Source organism: Watersipora subatra, chromosome 10 (assembly GCF_963576615.1).
Source record: "Watersipora subatra chromosome 10, tzWatSuba1.1, whole genome shotgun sequence".
NCBI lineage: Eukaryota > Metazoa > Bryozoa > Gymnolaemata > Cheilostomatida > Watersiporidae > Watersipora > Watersipora subatra.
The window spans coordinates 54359887-54371668 of NC_088717.1; the positions used below are offsets into that span (position 1 = coordinate 54359887).

At 36.5% G+C, this 11782-nt stretch overlaps 2 protein-coding genes across 2 annotated transcripts in view; one reads left to right on the forward strand and one right to left on the reverse strand.

Moving 5' to 3' along the window:
• The window catches only part of LOC137405864 (uncharacterized), a 405083-nt gene that overhangs the window by 323169 nt on the left and 70132 nt on the right, over positions 1 to 11782 (reverse strand). The window lies entirely within an intron of this gene.
• Positions 6899 to 10645, forward strand: LOC137407392 (V-type proton ATPase 16 kDa proteolipid subunit c-like). The gene is made up of 4 exons (XM_068094037.1): positions 6899 to 7099; positions 7204 to 7390; positions 8481 to 8594; positions 10279 to 10645. The coding sequence occupies exons 1-4, from the start codon at positions 7021 to 7023 to the stop codon at positions 10367 to 10369; spliced, it is 471 nt and encodes a 156-aa protein (XP_067950138.1). The 5' UTR covers positions 6899 to 7020; the 3' UTR covers positions 10370 to 10645.

Here is an 11782-nt window from a genome sequence, read left to right on the forward strand (position 1 = left end):
AGTACGTTATTATCAAACTATAGTATATAGCTAATGTTAGTAATAAAGACCACTAAAAACTAACAGAGCGCATCACATTGATTAGCAGCAATGCAATATGCACCTGCACGTTTATTTTAATGTAATAAAATACTAGTTTGCAACATGAAAAAATGATCGCACTCTTGATTCCATATTAAAGAATAGAGAAAGCATAATATTATTATGCTTTATTAGTTATCTTGAGGTGTTGACTGATGTTCTAAAAAAAGAATCAAGGAGATTGACCCACTAGAAGCTGAGATATAGCCAGCCAAACACAGGTCTACCTAATAACGAATCAGAGGAAAACCCTTCGAAAATCCCGAAAACTGTGACATATGAAATCGACTTAATGTTCATGCGCCGGAGTTGCGCACCCTTACCGCCGTTACGTATAATGATTGTTTTGGCTACGAGATGTGAAACGCTTCTTGCAATAGTAAATAATTTACAGACTAGCTCTGGTTTCTCAGGAAAATCAAGCAAACATTGTGTGGTAAAGGCATTTGCCCACAACCCCTCGCCATGATTTTTCAAAACAGAAGAGCAGATTTTGACTATTGTGCTTCAAAGGTTAACTCGATCTCCACGGATATGCTCCGAAGATCCTCTGTTCAACGAACGGCGCGTGTATAGTCTATATGCGACATCCGCGATTGCAGTTCGTTTAGAATAAGAAATGGGAATGTGAACTTTTGTTCATTCATCATTTTTCTACTGTGTATCTACTGCAGCATTCAGTCGATTCTCATGATTATCGTCACTATTAACAGACTGTAAGTTCACTACAGCCATAATCTTAAAAATAATAACTTGACCGTGCTGCTTTTGCTGTAAGAAAAGAAAACGATAACTTTTGATTTGATTTTTCTATTGATCTATTATCTTATCTATGATTATTTTTTATGATTAATATAATAATCATAAAGCATATTATACAAAATAATAATATAACTGCGTATAGAATAAATGATGTAACTAATATAATTTGTAGAAAATCCCAAGTGATAACCGAGATTGATGATTGATTTAATTGATTCCATTTATTAGCTATAGTTAAAAAAATCTGAACAACGCTAAAGATGAGTCTGAATAGGGAAGCTAAGTAGGAGAACGACAAAACTGAGCTGCACTAGCAAGATAGCGGAATGTTGCGAAATAATAGATGCGTGTAATTATTTTATGCTAAAACTAATCTACACATCAGAGGGACTGGTTCGGAGTTCTCAGAGCAATGATTGTTAGGCCCAATTTGATTGTTCTATACTTCCAGGGATTAAACCAATTAAAACGCCGTGATTGTTATAGGAGAGCACATTAGTTGGCTTAATTGACCAATGGCACACAAGTCGATTTCATATGTCATATATTGATAATTACTAAAACACTTATGTTATTTGGTAGACCTGTGTTTGGCTGGCTATATCTCAGCTTCTGGTTAGTCAATCTCCTTGATTCTTTTTTAGAACATCAGTCAACACCTCAAGATAAATAATAAAGCATAATAATATTATGCTTTCTCTATTCTTTAAGTATTGATCAAATCGATAATGATAGGTGTAAGTGACTAACAACAAAATGTTATACATTGTAATATTATAATATGTTATAAAGTTATGGAAATGTGATACGTTGGTCGGTCTTCGGAATTAAGTTTTAACCATGTAACATAACAAGTTGAGGCCGCAACATATATCATAATCTGTCCTTTCCCATTCAAAATCAGTCGTCACCAACTACTAAGCACCGAATTGATTAGTTAATCAGTCTGTTGCTATATCAAAATACATGGGACTTGGATCTGAGCAGACTAGCTGAGGCCACAATCGAAAAGGCTAAAACTAATGCAGATCAGATTGTTCTCACTGAGAGCCTCTAAAGGCAAAAAGACGTGAGAACTCAGTTTCAAGAACCTTTTTTTTCGTTTTTTATTCAATGTTTTTTTTTATATATTTGTTTACATATATACATGTACAAACCTCTCGGGTCTTAAATCAAAGAAACTAAACATCTGCACACTCGACATCCCCTCGAAGATCCCTAATTGTTTTTTGCCAAAAGGAGTGAAAGTATTGCCCTGATTTCATAGATGGTATGTACAATTCCCTGTTTTGTCTTGTATCGTGCGAGTTATTGGGAAAAGTAAAAGTGTTTTGAATAACACCAGAACTCAACCGTTGCAATATAGTTTTATTCGGGCATCTTTTCTACGTTCTTGTAACGATATCATGTTAGTGCTTTTCCTTATTGTGAAAAGCATACTGGTGATCTTATGCGGTAAACAAATTTCAGACATTTACTTTGAATTTTCTCGATCTTCTTGATATCTTTTTTAAATGTGGGCCCCACACCTGGCAAGCATATTCAAGGCCTGATCGTATCGTAGTCTTGTACGCCACTAATCTTGTCTTAGTGTCAGCTGTTTTAAGAACTCTATGTAACACTCCTACTAGTCTGTCAGCTTTTGATGTAATTTTATCTATGTGTTTATCCCATTTTAGTTTACTACTCAGCTCAACGTTTAAATATAGATTAGAGTCAACATTTGTTAACTTTATATTATATAAATAGTAGTCTTGCTGAGATTTCAGTTCTCCAATGGAAAGAACTGAACACTTTGAAGAATTAAAAGAAAGTTGCTAGATGCGAGACCATTCCTCGAGAGTAATTAAATCTTTGTTTAAAACTGCACTTTCACTTCTTAAATTGTACACAAGGGCATCATCTGCAAACAAACGACATTCCGATGTTATTTTGCCTGGCAAATCATTCACATAAAAAAGAAACAGAAGCGGACCCAAAACTGATCCCTGAGGGACCACAGAGAGAACACCGCAAAATGTGATTCAACACCATCCACTGAAACAAATTGCTTCCGACTAATTAAAACACAGGTGTCCTTTAGCGGGATATTGCCGAAGCCGGGCCGTAGTCTACACACACAAAAAACAACAAAGGTCCACGTAGTTATGAGCAAAAACAAAAGTATCCACTCAAATATCTCACCAATCCGATAAGCAGCACACACAAAAACTAAACCAATCGACAGAGCCACCCATCATGTCAAAATATTACAAGTTTCAAGTCATGTCTTGTACAACTCACCTTATGGTTTAACAAAACTTGTCCCAAAGTCCCTATTAATTTGAGACTGTCCAATTGCCGTTTTAGAAATGGTCGCCGCTAGCCTAGCCTAACGTCCTAATTCAACATCTCACTTAAAGGTTGACTCGCAACAAAATTCACATTACAGTTATTTGGTATCAAAAGATTCACCATGTTTTACTCTGTTGTGTTGCAAGTGCCAAATATGTGGAGATGGGATTACAAGCTCTTAAAAGCTCAAAAACGAAAAGCCGCCGTAGATTGGAATCTCTTTATTTCGATGACGTAGCCACGAAATTTGGTTATCGTCTTGTCACGTATGTTCTCACGTGAATTGAAAGGCCAATAAAAAGCTCAATATAAAACTTATCGTAGTACTAGTTTATGACAAACACTTCGGGTTTTACCGAAGACCCCGTATCAAATATAGATGCTCGCTACTTTACAGTTTTGTTTCGGTTTGGTCTAATTGGCAAGCCGTAATCTAATCATGTGACCCAATACTTCGCAAATAATTTCTGCAGCACTTTTCGATTATCACAGGTAACCAACAGGCTCGTCATGATTATCAGACAATGATATATACTCCTTCGAGCTAAGGTTAAAAAGTTTAACGATTTTGTACGGTAAGTTATAAGATATCAGTGCTAAAAGCGACAGCATTACAATGACGATAAAACAGACGCATAAGAACAATAGACGCAGTTTTATTGAATGCGTGAAGTATATTTGTGAAAATATTTCGACGAATAAGGTTGCAAGAAAGTGTAAACAGAAACCATCTCTCACAACTACATCACATTTGAGCCGTTTTGGAAAGGGAATCCAAACTACGGCGGTCTCGTGTGGCTGCGATTTTCTGTTTGTTTTTGAACTTTTAAGAGTTTGTAATCACCTTTCCACATATTTTGCACCTACAACACAACAGAGCAAGACATGGTGAATCTTTTCATATCAAATAACGTTAATGTGAATTTTGTTGCAAGTCAACCTTTAACTATCGGGGCATCGCTAAAAGAGGGAATCAAAATGTTCGGGAGCACTCAGCAATGCCCTGATAGTTACTGAGATGTTGAATTAAGACGTTAGGTTAGGCTAGGCTAGCGGCGACCATTTCTAAAACAGCAATTGGACAGTCTCAAATTAAAAGGGACTTTGGGACAAGTTTTGATAAACCATAAGGTGAGTTGTGCAAGACATGACTTGGAATATTTTGACATGATGGGTGGCTCTGTCGATTGGTTTAGTTTTTGTGTGTGCTGCCCATCGGAGTGGTGAGATATTTGGGTGGATACTTTTGTTTTTGCTCATAACTACGTTGACCTTTGTTGTTTTTTTGTGTGTGTAGACTACGGCCCGGCCTCGGCAATATTCCGCCTAAGGACACCTGTCTTCTTGGTCTTGGTCAATCGAACCCTAAGACCTCGATCCCCGAGGAAAAAAGGGCCATCATGTACGTATCTAGATCTAGTTCAAATGTTTTCAATAAAAGTCAAGTAATATTCGAAGTAAGTAAAATCATGACTATAAAAAGTGCGTTAAAAATTTCCTCGTAGGTCGCGAGAAGTTCTCGGTAAAAAACTGTTATGATAAAATGTTTTGCTGGCTGGAACAGCCCTAGGTACGTCATTGGATACCGATCTGGTATGATGTGAGTGTGTGTCATTGTGTATATTGTTAAAATTATTGATTAAAGACTCATGCACACCGCTGGAGAGAATTTTTATAAGTAAAACCATTCGAGCCGACTTCCGTCTGTTCTTAAGCAATTCCAACCCTAATTTGTCTCTGGCCATAGTTACGCTTTCCACTCCTTTAAGATCCGCAATAAAACGCACAGCGCGCCTCTGGACATTTTCCAGTTGTGTTTCATGTTTTATGAGGTATGGATCCCATACCTCACAAGCGAATTCCAAAACGGGCCTGCACAGACTAAGATATGCAATTTTTTTGACGTTTCTGGGTGCTCCGTGTAATACTCTTCTCAACATCCCTAACCTTTGATATGCTCTAGAGGTAATGCCATCTATGTGTATGTCCCATTTAAAGTCATTAGAGACATTCACTCCCAAGTATTTAAAAGATTCCACAATCTCCAAGTGTACGCCATAAAGGGTATACGATAAATTAACTTGGTTGATTGGTGGCTTCCAGCCAAACAAAACTACCTGGCATTTTTTAACATTAAACTCCATTTTCCATGTGTTAGCCCATCGCTCAAGAGATAAAAGATCTTGCTGAAATAAAAGCGTATCACTAGGCGTTGTAATTGGACAGTATAAGAGAGCATCATCAGCAAAAAGGCTTATAGAAGAATGTTGAAGAGAACTTCCAATATCATTAACATAAACTAAAAACAGTGAAGGGCCCAAAACAGAACCCTGGGGGACTCCGGATGTAACTGCCAAAAAGCTTGAGTTACTTCCTTGGATAACCACTCTCTGAAATCGATCAAACAAAAAATTTTCTATCCATTTGATTATTGACTTGTCAATTGTAGTACGAAGCAATTTGTCAATTAACAGACCATGGGAGACTTTATCAAAAGCCTTGGAAAAATCCAAGACTGCTGCATGTACTGATGTTTCATTATCAACAGCCGCCATTATTTCATTTGATGTAGAAACAAGCTGAGTAGCACAGGAGAGTCCTCTCCTGAACCCATGTTGGTCAGGGCTTAAAAACTCCTCAAGTATTGGGCTTATATTGCTAAGAATAATATGCTCTAAAAGTTTGCATGATATACATGTTAAAGACACCGGTCTAAAATTTCCAGGGAGCTCTTTGTTCCATTTTTTAAAAATTGGTACAATATTTGCAGTTTTCCAGATGTCTGGCAAAACTCCAGTATCCAAAGAGTATTGAAAAATTAGTGTTAAAATTTCAGCGGTATTATTTATATCAATACTAAGATCGTTTTTTGTCAAGCCATCTGGGCCCGGAGCTTTGCCATCTTTAAGACCTTTCAACATTACTATGACACCATCTTTAGAAACAACTATCTGACTTTTTGCTACCCCATCACTATAAAAAGTAGGCCTGTGGTCTGTTTTTGAAAATACGCTTTGGAAAAATGTGTTAAAAATCTCAGCTGTCTCTGAGCAAGACTTGTCCTTAAAAGCTGACCTGTGAATTAAAAATTTTATAATCCATGATATAAATTGCACGTCTCTAATGTGGCAAATTTGGTTAAATATGATGTTAGACATACCTTTAAATGCAAAACTTGCATTCACTTGTTACGTTGTTCAGACCTCACCACCTCTCCCTGTTAAACTCGATGCTTCCTCCGAGGCATTTGTGCGAGCTGCTGGAAGACCAATCGCCGTGTAGGATGAAGCCTTTAGACGGACCCTTTCAAGTTCTTGATGAGTATCACAAACACTAGTAGCTAGTTCATGTTGCATTTTTCTGCGACGCACTTGACCAGAGCAAGCATACCCAGGTCGTCCATCGGCAAAAGACCAATCTGGCTTGTCAGTAAGAGGTCCATATTCTGAGCCTGTCCGTGGCTTGCCAGAATCAATACACTCAATTTCTCGATCAGTAACTATTTTAGACCATGCAACATATTTTGGCGCACGTTTGGCCTTTTTATACAACCACTGCGTGCAACAAAAAAAGCGCTTAGGTATCAAGATTTGCGCTTGAGAAGCCATGAGCGAACACCCACTGGAAGCCGCCATTTTGTTCTTAGACAAAATCCGTTGTTTTAGCAAGACGCGGACGCTCTCATATCCCCCTGTTTACCGCCGAGAATCGGTTAAAAGACATCGGTTCCGGTTGACATTGACAGGTCACATGATCATAGGAGAGTTTTTGTTAATAAGTAAACTTGTAAAAAATATAGCAAACTCGCGTTATAGGTGTTGATACATTTTAAAATATAATAAAATGGCTACAATTGACGAAGCTCCAATATATGCTCCATTTTTTGGGTCTTTGGGAGCTACAACTGCTGTTGCGTTAAGTGGTAAGTCGTTTTGTACAAATTTCTGATCATTTTAGGCTCCCAATTTAAACTTAGAAGTATTGTTAACGTGAAAGCAGTTGTGTTTACTGTTGCATATTTTGTAGCAATGGGTGCAGCTTATGGCACTGCAAAGTCTGGTACCGGAATAGCCTCAATGGCTGTAATGAGGCCAGATTTAATCATGCGGAGTGTAATTCCTGTGGTGATGGCTGGAATTATTGGCATATACGGGCTCGTAGTTGCTGCTGTAATAACGAACAACGTTACAGATACCGGCTACACTCTTTATATGTGAGTTTTTTAATAGGATACCATATTTAACTAGTTTCATTAGTTTAAAAAGGTGATATAAAATGTGACCCTGACTATCTTCGAGTATTTTCCCTTTTCTCAGTTCATAATTCATTTGTTGCACACTTATCTAATAATTATTAAATCTCTTAGACGAAACCTAACGCAAGGTAGCGCTGAGCCCTTTAAGTGCTAACAATTACATTACGATGTTTCTGGGCCTATTTATAGCCTTAAGTTAACCAGCAACACGGAAGCAGATTTAACAATCACTAGTTTTTTTAAACTGCACATTCTTATTATGTATTAAACTATATCAACTAAGTTTGGTTAAATTTTCTGTTGTTATGGTAAATAGTGTGTTCATAAACAAGAACTAGCATGCACTACACCTGATATATTGCCAAAGTTTGTCAAAGCATGATAATCTGAGCTTCTGTGTACATATCCTTTTGGTGGTGTTTCTGTAGTGATGGACTTCCTGCTTATCTCAGAAAGATAAGATGTATTGCTAAATTTAGAGTAGCACCGAAAAAATATCTGTTGGATAATCTGGAATAGCTCACCCTGGGGCTTGCTTGCTGACTTTCAGGCCCAGCACCTATTGCGCATTGGGGCCTGCATCACTATCTTCATAGCTAAATAATTGTTAAAATATTTACACGTGTTTTTTCTCTTCATAATTACTAATTTCAGACTGTTTATGATTCATGCGAATAAAATGAAACAATCCAGTTAGTCAACATTCAGACAAGAGAATTTGAAGCGACGCGTTATTTTTTTCGGGCAAAATGTAACTAGACTAAGTTTGGCATAGCCTACTGAAGGTTGCTGCTAATTGTGTGCTCCATCAACTCTGCTGCTAGGGAGGTGAAAGGCTGTCAAACGGTTATGTTTGCTATATAGTTATATTGTATTATATTATACAATATAATACAATTGTATTGAGCTATATTGTTGGAATTACTATGGAGCATCAATAAATCTAGCAAGATACATAAAATAGCACAGTTGGCCTGTAGTTTGTATGATTTTGATTTCACTAGGTACTGTGAAAATTATCATTAACCAATTGTGAATTCTATTTTAGGAGTTTTGCCCATTTAGGTGCAGGTTTAAGCGTAGGAATTGCAGGCCTGGCTGCCGGTTATGCTATTGGAATTGTTGGAGACTCGGGAGTCAGGGGGACTGCTCAGCAACCTAGGTAAACAATTCGGATAAGCAATTAAGCGTTCCAAAGACTAGCATATGCTTACGATATTTTTAGAACAAAGCATTTGCGTTTTATGACAATCCGCTGTCATGAATTTTTATAACAATTTTTTCACACTGTAAGAAACTTGTTCATATTAATCAAATGTTGTTTTTAAAAAAAAACTATTGCAGTCTTCAAATTTGCTTCTATTTTCTAGTAAATGTAATAGAGATGTTAATCAATACTCTGTATCATATAGCCTTGATAATGAATGAATGTTTAAACACGCAAGTTAAGTTACTAGAACAAAACAAAACTGTTTTTTCGGGATTAAGTATTGCTAAGTGTCACACTACAAGGAAAGAACTTCAAAACTGCTTTAATTGCTTATACTGACCAGATGTGACTGTAAATCGTTTGTTAGTTTTATGAAATCTCTCAAATAAACTGTTCCGGCGGAGCTGTAAGACTTGAATCTCTTTTTTTATCATAACATCTGTTACCAATCGAATCACTCTGTTGGAGGTATTACTCTATTGTAGGTATTACTCTATTGTAGGTGTTACTCTATTGTAGGTATTACTCTATTGTAGGTATTACTCTGTTGTAGATATTACTCTATTGTAGGTGTTACTCTATTGTAGGTGTTACTCTATTGTAGGTGTTACTCTATTGTAGGTATTACTCTATTGTAGGTATTCCTCTATTGTAGGTATTGTAGGTATTCCTCTATTGTAGGTATTACTGTATTGTAGGTATTACTCCGTTGTAGGTATTATGCTATTGTAGGTATTACTCTATTGTAGGTATTGCTCTATTGTAGGTATTACTCTATTGTAGGTATTACTCTATTGTAGGTATTACTCTATTGTAGGTGTTACTCTATTGTAGGTGTTACTCTATTGTAGGTATTACTCTATTGTAGGTATTCCTCTATTGTAGGTATTACTGTATTGTAGGTATTACTCCGTTGTAGGTATTACGCTATTGTAGGTATTACTCTATTGTAGGTATTGCTCTATTGTAGGTATTACTCTATTGTAGGTATTACTCTATTGTAGGTATTACTCTATTGTAGGTATTACTCTATTGTAGGTATTACTCTATTGTAGGTATTACTTTATTGTAGGTATTACTCTATTGTAGGTATTACTCTATTGTAGGTATTACTCTATTGTATGTATTACTCTATTGTAGGTATTACGCTATTGTAGGTATTGCGCTATTGTAGGTATTACTCTATTGTAGGTATTACTCTATTGTAGGTGTTACTCTATTGTAGGTGTGACTCCATTGTAGGTATTACTCTATTGTAGGTATTACTCTACTATTGTAGGTATTACTCTATTGTAGGTATTACTCTATTGTAGGTATTACTCTACTGTAGATGTTACTCTATTGTAGGTATTACTCTATTGTAGGTATTACTCTATTGTAGGTATTACTCTATTGTAGGTATTACTCTATTGTAGGTATTACTCTATTGTAGGCATTACTGTATTGTAGGTATTACTCCGTTGTAGGTATTACGCTATTGTAGGTATTACTCTATTGTAGGTATTACGCTGTTGTAGGTATGACTCTGTTGTAGGTATTACTCTATTGGAGGTATTACTCTATTGTAGGCATATCTCTAATGCTGGCATAACTCTATTGCTGGCATCACTCTATTGCATATATTACTCTGTTGTAGGCTATTTGTCGGCATGATACTGATACTCATCTTTGCGGAGGTTTTGGGTCTCTATGGCTTCATTGTTGCACTCATTCTAACGGCTAAATAGAAGCATATTTTTCAGTTGGTGCGATCATCTAGTTTGCAGAAGTCTCCGTCTCACGGCCTCAGTTTTTAGTCTTGTATCATAGAGCATGCGAGACAAGTTCAAACACTCGCTCACATATCTTCTGAATATTTCTATTGCTAATTCGCCAGAAATAAATTGCTGAATACAAAAAACTTTGTATGGTGGTTTCAGTTGATACTTCATGGATGATATTTTGCAGCATCTTTAGTCTATATTTTGTGTTTTTGTATGTAAATATATGCTATTTTTCTCTAAGCCTCTTCCACTGCAGTGATTGTGAACAGTGAAAATATTGAGTTATGCAGTTCTGCCTAGGTCTTCTCACCACTACATGCGGAGCTACATTGGATTGTCGTAGTTATGTATTTGTAAATATACAACAAGATGTGGATATAGAAACGACTGTAGTACTCCGCTAGAGCGCTTAGTATTTTAGTAACACCAGTTTTAGTGCATGTACCCATAGAGTTATCTCCCCCTAGAGTGATAACTACCCTAGCGTTTCCGGTGCCATCAAGGAGCGTTTAGGCCACGCCCATTTTTTGTGCTAGTCACTCGTAGTGATTGACAGAACAATAACATCAGCCATGAGAATGATCATTAATTTGCACAGTTAAGATAGTAATTATTGCTCATATTAAAGAGATGATGATTATAGTTTACTACTCTAATATATGCTTATTACTTAAAGCAATTCAATACTTACATGACTTGCAAAGACACTGAATAGACAGTGTTAAGTAAGTGAGTTAATGCAATCAGTTACTCATAGATAAGATAGATGGTCATACTGGGGTTGTATTACATTAGTGTGATAGAAAGCTAATTGACTGCTATTAACCATGAGCTGTACTACCCGACATTGCCCGAGTAATAAAGAAGTCTTTGGGCAGAAAATTTATTTTTACATATTATAATATACTGTATACAACACTTACCATTCTAACTTTTAAACAATATTCCCTGGTTGCAAAGTGGAACTGTAAATGTTAGGCAACTCGTTATGAACACCTGGGGGGGTGGCAGCTCCCAACGGGGTTCGAGGCAGCACCCCGAAGCTCTAGACCTTTTAAGCATCAATAACCCTCAAAGTATGCATAAAGGCAATCAATCGTAAGCATCAAAATCTATATAAATATATTTTTTATGGTTCATAGTAGGCAAAACGTTTTCTTTATTCAACGACCAATATAAAACTCATGACACTACAAATTTCTGTAAGGAACATTAACAGAACAAGAGCTATTACTTATTTATTGCAATAGCTCTAGTTCTGTCAATGTGTCGATGACACAAATATTTCATAACTGATTCTGTATCTCTTTCAACATCTTTATATATGTGAAATATTAGAAGATTATTTAGCCGAGCCTGCTCCATGGTGCTCTTCGA

Bases quoted from the DNA above. Each gene is read 5' to 3' on its own strand.
- LOC137407392 (XM_068094037.1), top strand. From the start codon at position 7,021: ATGGCTACAATTGACGAAGCTCCAATATATGCTCCATTTTTTGGGTCT. The intron at 7,100-7,203 runs GTAAGTCGTTTT...CATATTTTGTAG, and splicing joins AACTGCTGTTGCGTTAAGTG to CAATGGGTGCAGCTTATGGC. The intron at 8,595-10,278 runs GTAAACAATTCG...ACTCTGTTGTAG, and splicing joins GGGACTGCTCAGCAACCTAG to GCTATTTGTCGGCATGATAC.